This window comes from Crotalus tigris, unplaced genomic scaffold, assembly GCF_016545835.1.
Source record: "Crotalus tigris isolate CLP2741 ecotype Arizona unplaced genomic scaffold, ASM1654583v1 scf7180000024316.1084291, whole genome shotgun sequence".
In the NCBI taxonomy this organism is placed as follows: Eukaryota; Metazoa; Chordata; class Lepidosauria; order Squamata; family Viperidae; genus Crotalus; species Crotalus tigris.
In genome coordinates this window covers 34,995-45,843 of record NW_024100488.1, presented here as the reverse complement: position 1 = coordinate 45,843, position 10,849 = coordinate 34,995, and the positions used below count along the sequence as shown (strand labels likewise).

The 10,849-nt window shown below is 44.8% G+C and overlaps 1 protein-coding gene across 2 annotated transcripts; it reads left to right on the top strand.

The window, feature by feature from the left end:
• The first annotated feature begins 112 nt into the window (after window positions 1-112).
• LOC120299851 (NAD-dependent protein deacetylase sirtuin-2-like) lies at window positions 113-10,755 on the top strand. Of its 2 annotated transcripts, XM_039325108.1 has the most exons (17): window positions 141-240; window positions 336-385; window positions 711-923; window positions 2,308-2,353; window positions 3,367-3,483; window positions 3,949-3,990; window positions 5,494-5,600; window positions 5,706-5,762; window positions 6,315-6,383; window positions 6,539-6,668; window positions 7,475-7,534; window positions 7,647-7,702; window positions 8,420-8,496; window positions 8,595-8,646; window positions 9,072-9,139; window positions 9,409-9,475; window positions 9,666-10,755. In XM_039325108.1, coding segments are annotated over exons 4-17 (1,065 nt in total). In that variant the 5' UTR covers window positions 141-240; window positions 336-385; window positions 711-923; window positions 2,308-2,352; the 3' UTR covers window positions 9,828-10,755. The 2 variants fall into 2 exon arrangements, with proteins under 2 accessions (XP_039181041.1, XP_039181042.1); XM_039325107.1 differs by lacking the exon at window positions 711-923 and having other exon boundaries at window positions 113-240.
• Window positions 10,756-10,849: the final 94 nt, after the last annotated feature.

Here is a 10,849-nt window from a genome sequence, read left to right as displayed (position 1 = left end):
TGATTTGTAATTTCTCTTTCCCCGCCCCCCTCCCTCGTTCTCTAGCTGGGGGTTGGGTGAGCCCAAACGGTCCCTTGACGTCCATCGGTGACGTCAGATGGTGTTGGTTTGGAAACTGGCTGGCCATTGGCTGCCCTCCCGCGGGGCTTTTCGGGGCTTGTAGTTTTCCTCTCAGGGGGCAACGGTTTGTTTGGATTCTCGGCGGAGCAGCGTCGCCACCTTCCATGGACAGCCGGGAAGGTAACGGCGCCGCCGCTGAGGGAATGGTGGGCTGAGGAGGAGGAGGCGGCCCGAGGCCCGCTCTCCCCTTCTTCCTTGTGTTTCCTTTGTCACAGGCGCTGCCGCCAGTCCCGAAGCGGACGCCGAAAAGGCCTCCAGGTCCTCGGTGAGGATTGAGGGGCCGAAATTGGGAGCCGTCGCTCCAAATCCTCCCCCTCTGGGGCCTTCTCTCCAGGCGGCTCTGCCCCGCAGGCCGAAGGGGACTTTTCCTTGAGCGTGGTCGACCAGGCGGAAATCCCACCGGTGGAGCTTGCTGGGAAAGCGGCTCGAGTTGCAGAAGGAGGACTCTTAAAAAAATCATTTGAAGTGGGGGGTGGGGGTTTACTTCCAAGCCCATCATCCCCGGCTCAACTGGGTGGGAGTCAGTTGAGGGGGGGGGAAATCCTCTGAGCAAAATCGTGGCAATTTCTTTTTGTTTGTTTGTTTGTTAGGATTTGACAAAGTAGAATAAAATGGCACTAATCTAGTGACTGGCCCACTGGCGGTCTTGTGCAGTTTGGGTGCTTGAGGTAGACTCTGCCTGGCCATGGAGGCCCATCAGGAGGGGATGCTGGGGATCCCGTCTCCTATATACTACTAAAGGGAGTCCTTGACTGATGACCCACAAGTGAGCCCTGGATTTTCGTTGCTAAGTGAAACCTTTGGTAAGGGAATTTGGCCCATGGTACAATCTTTTGTCCGCAGTTGTTAATAACACGGTTGTGGCTTCCCCCTTAACTTTCCTTGTCAGAAGGTCACAGAAGGGGATCACGTGACCCCTGGGACACAGCAACCGTCATAAATACGAGTCAGTTGCCAAGCGTCTGAATTCTGATCACGTGACCCCGGGGATGCTGCAAAGGTCATAAGTGTGAAAAATGGTCGTAAGTCACTTTTTTCAGTGCCATTGTAACTTTGAACGGTCACTAAGTGAACGGTTGTAAGTCGAGGACTACCTGTAGGTCTTTTATTACAGCCGATCCTCAAAACTCATGACGTACACAAACCTACGACAGTTAAATCCATTTGAAGTTGGGACACAGGAAAAAGTGACTTACAACCAGTCCTCGCATTTACGACCATCATAGCCACTCCACAAGTCAGGTGATCAAAATTTGACAAGCGGAGTCGATGGGGAAAGCTGGATTTGCTTAGCAAACATGTGAGTCGCTTAATGACTGCAATGATTTTGCTTGAGGACTGCAAGGTCCTAAAGTCAGGTGTGCCTCATTTAACAACCATCTTGCTTAGTTGTTCCAGTTGTGGTTGTACATTGAGGACTATATATATAATCAAAAATATCAAAATCTAAATCAACAGTGCATAAATAATAGACATACATATAAATTAGAAACACTTGCATTAGTTGTGCAGTTAATCAAACCTGTCAATCAAACTATTGCACATATTGCAGACAAATGACAACATTTGGCCACACGTGAGGAGAAAGTCACTTGAAGTTGATGATTGTAAATAAAACTGATGGGAATGACTGGGGAATTGGATTTAATGTGGAATGGACAGTATAAAATGGGGTTTCTCAGCCTGGGCAGCTTGAAAACCTGTGGACATCAACTCCCAGAATTCCCCAACCAGCAGAATTCTGGGAGTTGAAGTCCATATCTTCAAGCTGCCCAGGTTGAAAAACACTGGTATAAAAGGATCTCTCTTACTGTTTCAGAGGCTCATTCTGCTCTGGGCATAGTTTAAATTCAAATGGAATGCTCTTATAGCTCTTTTTCAAAAATGCTAATGGGAGAACATTCATCCATGCTGGGGCTAGAGGCTTTCTGCGTTGGTGGTCGGAAAGCATCTGCAGCTCTGGAAAAAGTGCAGGATCCACATAAAAATACATCTTTAGGAAAGGATAGAGGGGATTTGGGAAGTTCTGGAATTTCACAGTACTCTTTTTTTTTTTTTTTTTTTTTGAGTGCTTAACAGGCCTTAATCCTGCTCAGTCTGAACCCAGGCAAGATTGGCCACATACAACCTTAATAAATTTAGTTACCATTAAGGAATTCTAAGAAATGACTTCCTTTCTTCCTATAGAGTTCAGATTCTGATGAGGAAGGAGGAGCTTCAGGCCAGACAGAAAGTAAGTAACTGTCCAGTGGGAGTTCATGTTTTACTTTAAATATTGTGAATGTATAAATTGAGGCAATCCCTGTACTGTATCTCCAAACTATTGCCGTCTTCCTATAGCTAATGAAAAAATTATTTCTAGGCACAGAAACCCCTGGATTGTGGAATCCAGGATAAAAACTTCAGTGTTTGCTGTACAAAGTAACTATGTAATCAAGCATTATAATGACATTCTTTGGCCTGAAATAAGGTAAGGCTGGCCTTAATCCATTGAGCAAAGACACATGACCTCTGCCCCTGGGCAGCAATATATGTACATGCCCATTTATTAGTGAGCTCTAAGTGTGTGTCAGATGCCTCAGGACAAGATGAGCAAATGTCCAGTGGAGCATGTAAATCGGGGCTCATTTGTCAAAACCAAGAATAGAATAGGGGAAATGAGTTCCACTTAAAACAATAATGTGCCTTACCTTCCAGAGTTATCCTATAAAACGAGGGGAACCCAGGGTTTTGTTTTTTGCTTTTCTTCTCTCAAACTAGAGAAGCCTCAAACCAGATTTCCCGCGGCTGGCTGGGGAATTCTGGGAGTTGAGGTCCATCCAGCTGAAAGCTACCGAGGTTGAAAAACGCTGTTTTAAGACTTTAGCATTTTTAATTTTTTTTATATAAAAGCATAGAATAGCGTTTCAGCTGCAGGTAGATTTTTCTCCACGTAGGAGTTTAGCACAATCTGCAGAGATCTCATGGGGTCCTTGATGCTTTCTGAGTTTGGTTATTTTCCTGCAGACGTTTTATGACCCAACTAGGTAACATCATCAGTGCTAGAAGGGAGTAGGGTTTGCGGAAAGGAAGAAGAGGAGGACTGGGGGGTCCTCATTGCTCTCTGAGCTTGGTGGTTTCCTTGCAGAGGTTTCATTATCACTCTAGGTAACTTCATTAGTGCACTGATGATCTCTTTTATTGGCACAGATCTCAGCTCTTCAAGGCAAATGATAACATTGCAATTTTTTTTTTCTTTCTTACCAGTGGAATTTTTGCGAAACCTCTTTTCCCGGACTCTGGGCTTTGGCAGTGAGAAGCCCGAGAAGGTGCTGGAGGAACTGACACTGGAAGGCGTGACCAACTTCATACTGACCGAGAAATGTAAAGCAGTTCTTTCTAGAGACTGAAACGTATTGCTCTTTTCTTTTTTCTACCAGCCTCTGAAGTGAATGAAAAAAAAAAAAGGGGAGGAGAGAGAGAGCTTGTGATGCAGGTGGTGGCGTAGATCAAAGAGAGGAGGGAGGTTTGGCACCTCTGTGTGCTGCAGTTAAATGCTAGTTATCAGTGTATCTGTGCATGCTTACCTGTGGTCACTGATGTTTTTACAGATAGGGACTGCTGTGGACAAAGGTTATTTGCCCAGGGCCATCCAAAGGTGTTTAGTCAGGCTCTTAGCAGAAGGATTTGAACCCCAGCCTCTGAAATTCTGGGGCTTATCACCTCAGTTGCCCTGGCTCCAGTGGTTGGATGCCTATGCCGAACGTTGATGCCGTTCAGGGTTTGAGGGTGGCATGGTGTAATTCAGGGGTCGATATTAAAAAGCACTTCCTGCCCTTTCTCTTGCAGGCAAGAATATAATCTGTATGGTTGGTGCAGGGATCTCGACCAGTAAGTGTCACGATGGCTTTGCTGATCATGTGTCGCTTTATTTTTTTTCTTGGTTTTGTGCAAATGTATTGTAGGAGCAGAGCGCGATGCTGGTGGATAAAATTAGAAACTGCCTTTCCATAGTTATCCTGCTTCTTTTCTACGAAATCTAGAAAAAAGTGTGATCTTATCCTGCCACAGCGGTTTATTTCTTAATTAGGAAATGTTGAAAATTGGCCCTGGGTTCTTATACCTACAAAATATTTACTCTTAACTCCTAACCCCACAGTCTCTTCCGGGATGAAGTATCTGCAAAGCTGCATAACAGCCGGGTTTGGCTTTAAGTCTCTTTGCTGAAAGCTTATAGGTCTCACATCCTTTTTAGCAGGAGGAATTCTCACCTAGGATTGCTAAGAATACCTTCAGCCAGTTTAGCATTTAAACATTATCCTGGGACATGTATATTTGCCTTTATTCGTGAGTTTAGCCTTTGTTTACATTAGTAGCCTTCAAACGGGCATGAAGCAATCCTGGGTTTTCCGCCATCTTCTCTGCAGTAGAAAGACTGAATGTTAAATATGAAGCATAACTACCTGGGTAATACCCTCCTTGAGATATGAATCGAATATAAAACCTGTGCTAGAGCCTCATTTTTTCTTAGACATGACTATGGGGGAAGTAATGGTGGGAGCAGTTGAAACTGGCAGGTGTAGCTCCTGCTTTAAGCTGACAATTTAGCTTGATTCAGCTCCTTCAGAACTTTTTTTCCTGGGAAAGTAGAGAAAAGAATGTTAGAAGCACCCTGCTGAATCAAACTTAATTTCTCCCCCTTGTTGTAAGCTGGGTTTGAAATAATGGAGCTCAGAGTCTCAAGTGCAGTGTGGGCGGTCCTCGACTTACAACAGTACATTTACTGACTGCTCAGAGTCACAACGGCAGTGAAAAATGTGATTTATGACTGCTTTTCACACGAACGTTACCGTGTCTCCAGAGTCACGGGATCAAAGTTAAATTGCTTGGCAACCGACTCATATTTATGACAGTTGCAGTATTCCAGGGGTCACGTGACCCCCTTTTGCGACCTGCTGACAAGCAAAGTCAAAGATCACTTAACAACCGTATTCTTAGCTTAACAACTGCAGGGATTCACTTAACAGCCGTGGGGGCAAAACTCACTTAACAAATGTCTCGCTTAGCAACATAAATTTTGGACTCAATTGTGGTCATAAGTCAAGGACTACCTGTGCCTGCTTGTTAGCTCAAACTGTGTCGATGTACTGTACTATGGCAGTGTTTCCCAAACTTGACAATTTTAAGGCATGAGGACTTCAACTCCCAGAATTCCACAGCCAGCAACGCTGGCTGTGGAATTCTGGGAGTTGAAGTCCACATGCCTTAAAATTGTCAAGTTTGGGAAACACTGTACTATGGTATCAGAATAAGTAATCTGTCTCTTAGTTGGTTTTCTGTTCAGCGACTTACAGCTGCCGATGCAATCTCAGCATTTGCCTTTCTGCCTCTCAGGTGCGGGCATCCCCGATTTCCGCTCACCTGGCACGGGGCTGTATGCCAACCTGCAGCAGTACAGTCTACCGTATCCCGAAGCCATCTTTGAGATTGGCTATTTCAAGGTACCATGCTGAGTTTACCCGCTGGCTATTGACATGGGCTGAATACCGTGTTTTCTGAGGTTTGTTTTCTTCGGCATCACTGACTCAGTGTCTGTTTTTATTTAGCAAAACCCAGAACCATTCTTCACCTTGGCTCGGGAGCTTTACCCAGGGCAGTTCAAGGTCAGTTGGCTTTTCATGTTTCCGAGGCGGCGGGCAGGGATTTAAACTCAGTCCTAAAAGTGCAGTGGTCTTTTGTCACCCCAGGAGAAAAAATGGCTGCTTCAAAGAGCTCCTAACAAGTCCCCCCCCCCTTTCACATTCTTGAGAAGCTAGATCTGAAGCCCACCTCTGTTTTTGTCTGCTATATCCTCTGCGTTTTCTTAATAATTTTTAATGCTTGGGAAAAGGAGCATTTCTTTATGAGTCTGGCTGTAAACTATTCCATTGCCAAAGTATATACGATTCCCATACAATAAACCTACAAAAGAAATACATATACATATTTACGGCATATACAGTATACATATTTACGGCAATTTATTGTTTCATTTAATAGCTGTGGTTGTTTTAACTGTTAATTTACAATGGACGTTTTGTGTTCCGGTGTGAACTGGCAAGAGTCCCGTAAATTTGGAATGAATTAATAAACATATAAATAAAACCTACCCTTTGGTTTCTTTTGTGTTTTGGAGAAAAGAAAATATGACATTTAAGGCTCTGGTCCTTTTTCAGCCCACCGTCTGTCACTACTTCATTCGTCTCTTGAAGGATAAAGGGCTGCTACTGCGCTGCTACACTCAGGTAAATAAGTCCTAAGCTTTAGTTATATTATTCTGGCCTCCTAAATAAAAAGGGCCATTAGCCTTTTCTTGTTTTGAGAGTCCTAGTCCGGTGTAGCGCCAGGATTGGCAGCCATTTCAGGTTGGATTTATTTTGAACGTCTTGCCTTCCTCCAGAACATCGACACCTTGGAGAGGGTGGCCGGTCTGGATCCCGAACACTTAGTGGAAGCTCACGGCACTTTTTATACCTCCCATTGCATCAGCTCCACTTGCAAGAAGCCCTACAGCCTGGAGTGGATGAAAGGTGAGGGTCAGGAATTGGAAGCAGGGAAGACATTATCGGGGGACTTTCCAGAAGAGATCGAAGGGGTAAAGAAAATTAAAAAAAAATTCCTTTGGAATAACTCAGGTTTATTCCTGCGGCATGATCTTGATATTCAGAGCAGAAGCTATGCTTGTTTCTGAGATGTGTGAATGCTGCTGAGGGGAGAAAGCCACAACTTGAGGGATTCCAGTGGTCTGCTTTGGATTGCCTAGTATGGCTGCTGGGAGCAAGACAAAGGTTAAACTGGTTAGAATTAAAGGTTGTGGTTATTCGTATTTATTTATTTATTTATAAAATTGGCCGCCCATCTAACCATAGGGTAACTCTGGGAGGCTGACAGTTACATCTGAGTTAAAATATAAAATGTTAAAATCAAACCTTACAACCCAAGACACATGGGGAGGTGGAATCTGTTATTACTCAATCAGCACCTTCGTTGCCCTGATCCCCCACTGCAGCCCCAACTGGCACAGTCATGTCTTTAGGCTCTTAAGAGAAGATAGAAGGGTTGGGGCCCAACTCCACATCGGGGGGGGGGGATTTTCCAGCAGGCAGGAGCAATGGTTGAAATCATCCTCCTGGATCCTGCCAGCTGGAATAATCGGGTTGATGGGACCCACAGCACGCCTCCTTTGCTGGCACGAGTGGTACGGGCCAATCCCAGTGGGGGTGAGACCGTCCCTCAAGTAACCTGGACCCAGACCGTTTATGCCAGATCACGAATTAGCTACAGACGACGTTGGTTGAGATGCATTGTCCATGGCTCCCTTTTCTTTTTCTTTCAGAAAAAATATTCGCATCTCTCACCCCCAGATGTGAAAAATGTCAGAACATCGTGAAGCCAGGTGAGCATCCCACCTGGTCATCCGTCAAAGCAGCGTCCTGGGATCTTTGTGCTTCTTGATCAGGTTTCAGGGAACCCTAACCAAAGATTTTGTTTTGTTTTCCTTGGTTCAGACATCGTGTTTTTTGGGGAGAATTTGCCCCCTCGTTTCTTCTCTCTCATGCAGTCGGTAAGTGCTTCAGTCGTTTGTCCTTGGACTCGGAACGCCGGCAGCCCCACGTTGGAGGTCTCCCAAGAGCCAGGATTTCTGAGTCCTTATTTTAAGGGTTAAAATTTCCCAGATGAACTGATGTTAGTGTCAACGCTGCTAATATTGAATATTCTTGTTTTGACAAAATATGCAGAAGTGTCTGGTATTTTTAGAGTTAATGCAGAGGAGAATGAGGGAGGAGGGAAAAGCCCAGGAAAGGGAAAGGAAGGGAACCTTTGCCCTTCAAACTAATTGGAGAACGTAAATCATGACAGCAAAATAAGGGAGGGGAATGCTAGAGGGAGAAGTATCCAGTGGCTGAACTGTTTATGTAATGAGCAAGCCCCCGAATTGGAAGACCCCCAACTCTTCCTCCTAGGGTTGAGGGAAAGATTTGAGGACCCATCTATTGGTCTTAAAGCAAGAGTACATGACAGTTAGTCTTGTATGCTAATTTATCAGATGGGATAAATTCTTCCCACTTCATCCCTAATTGGTTAGGATGAATAAATCTGGTGAGAGAAAATAGGACACAAAAGGAGCTAGGTTTCACGCTACAAATAGAGTTGGAGTTATAGGTCAAAGCAATCTATCCAGAAAGCACGATTTCAGAGAAAGAGACTTTGAAACCAGATTGGAACCTGGGATGCAGTTCTGTGGTGCCCGCCATCCTTCACGCGAACCTTCTGCTTGCAGGATTTCCAGAATGCGGACCTGCTTATTATCATGGGCACCTCACTTCAGGTCCAGCCTTTTGCCTCCCTGGTCAGCAGGTCAGTGAACCTGGGCTGCTCAAGCAAGGGCTCGGTTTTCTGAACCAAGATGCCGCAGGCACCATTGCTAAATTGTTCCTCTTCTCCGTTTCTTCCAGGGTACCTGCAAACACACCACGGCTTCTGATCAATAAGGAGAAGACTGGAGAGGTAAGGTTAGGTTTTCAGCCTGCTTTCTTTGGTCTGCTGCAGATTCCCCACTCCTGGGGAAAGAGCAGGAGTGGAAGGCCATGGCAGCTTTCCAGGCTGTGGACTTCAACTCCCAGAATTCCTGAGCTGGCATTACTTCTGTGGATCAGGAAGGCATCGGCTTGAGCTGCTTCTGAATGCTGCTGTCTTGTTGCTCTGGACTTTTTTTTTTTTTTTAAGCTTTTTAGCGTAGGCAACATCGCCTGCGTATCCCCCTCCGAGTCATCTTCCCTACTCTCTATCACAGAGGTGGGCAATTATGGCAACTTTACCACTTGTGGACTTCCCAGAATTCCTGAGCCAGCTTATCTAATGATGGTTCTCTGCTAATCCTTCATCTTGGAGCCCTCCTAGAGGGCATTCTTACATTTTTGGTCTCATTTCAGAGTGATCCTTTCATGTCCCTGATGGGCTTAGGCTGCGGGATGGATTTTGATTCGGAGAAGGCATACAGGCAAGTTCCCTTGTGTGTTCCCTTGGTGTACCTAATGCAACTTTGTGGTCCGTATGCTCAGCTCACCTGGTGGCTTTAGGGAGGCCACTCTTGGTCTTCATAGCCCAGGTGTGTTAGGGAGATGATCCTGCGAGGGAGATCAAGCTGATCACAAAGTGTTTGTAAAGGTTGCTGGAAGAAAAGATGTATCTGTCCTGGCATGCTATGTAAGCTCTGAATAAATACCAATAAATTGGGAGTTCCGTTATTCACAATTCTTCATGTTTCAGGGACGTTGCCTGGCTCGGAGACTGCGATGAGGGCTGCCTGGCTTTGGCAGAGCTGTTGGGATGGAAGGTATCTCTCCTGTTTCAAAATCACCGAGAACAGCCCAGATGTAAAAATCAATGGGGTTCTTTTTGGCTCCCTCTGGGGTCTTATTGGGGGAAAGGGGTGGCTTGCCAACTCTGAGCAAATTAAGTTTCTGTTTATTCCTTGGTTATCTTCCTTACGTGGTTTTCTCTGTTCTCCCCCCTCTGCCCCTTAGGAAGAACTGGAGGAACTTGTGAAAAATGAACACGCTGTCATTGAGGCCAAATCAGGACAGACTGTGGGTGTCGGGGCAGGTGCTGATCGGCAACCAGCCAAGAAGCAAGAACAGAATCCATCTTTGGAGAAAGAAAAGCCACCTGCAAACAAAGAAGAATGAAGAGATTAGAGAAGATTGAGGAACTCTACTTTTTGATAATTAAAAAAAAAAACACCTAGACACAAACTGGGGATGCTTGGGGCCTTTTTGTCTTGATTTCCTTAAGACAAGCTGATAGGGTGTCTGCCTTTAGCTGTGGAAATTCCCTAGATGATTTTGGCCGAGTTACTTGTCACTCCCTCCCCCCCCCAACTGCTCCTAAATTGTTAGGAGAATAAGTGGAAGGAAGATTCTTCTGTAGGTTACGTTACACTGCTGGAAAAAAGGCAGGATCTAATTCTAACAAATAAACGAAATAAAGGGCTTTGGCCATGTAGCATCAAAGATTTTGGGGGAGGTCATGGAGTTCAAGGCAAATGTGGAATCAAAAATAGGTCTCATCGGCACAATTGAAGCCATGAACAGCTGAAATTATGATTGAATTGAAGTTTTAATTTAGCAGTATTTCTTGGAGATTTCTTTAGAATAGGGGTGCCCAGCTTGGCAACTTTAAGACTTGTGGACCTCAACGCCCAGAATTTCCAAGGCAGCATGCTGCCTGGGCAATTCTGGGAGTTGGAGTCCATAAGTTGCCAAGATTGGACACCTCTGCTTTAGAGCCTCTCTTTATTAGTGTTGGGAGGGTGAGTTTGATTAATTTCCAGTTAACTTCAGAAATTTGTTCTAATTGCCTTAGAGGAAAAAATAGACAAAATGACATTTGATTATAACTTCTGTTCAGCCCTTATTTATGGGCCTTCCTACCTACCTACCTACCTACCTACCTACCTACCTAGGAAAGCACTTTTGGAGAAGCATAGTTTGAAGTGTTTCATTAAACTGTTGATTTATGCAGGGTAGCAGTTTTAATTCTCTGATGCTTTTGTTTCCATCATTTATATGAAGCTGTCATCTGTGACAATTAAATACAATCAGCTTGATACCACAAGATAATATGCTGGGTTTTTTTCCTGCTTTCCTGTATTTATTTCAAGAAGACTGGGTATCATTGGTGTAGTTAACACCTGTTCTTGTGGCACAAA

Bases quoted from the DNA above. Each gene is read 5' to 3' on its own strand.
- LOC120299851 (XM_039325107.1), top strand. The intron at 386-2,307 runs GTGAGGATTGAG...TTCTTCCTATAG, and splicing joins AAAAGGCCTCCAGGTCCTCG to AGTTCAGATTCTGATGAGGA. The intron at 5,601-5,705 runs GTACCATGCTGA...GTTTTTATTTAG, and splicing joins TTGAGATTGGCTATTTCAAG to CAAAACCCAGAACCATTCTT.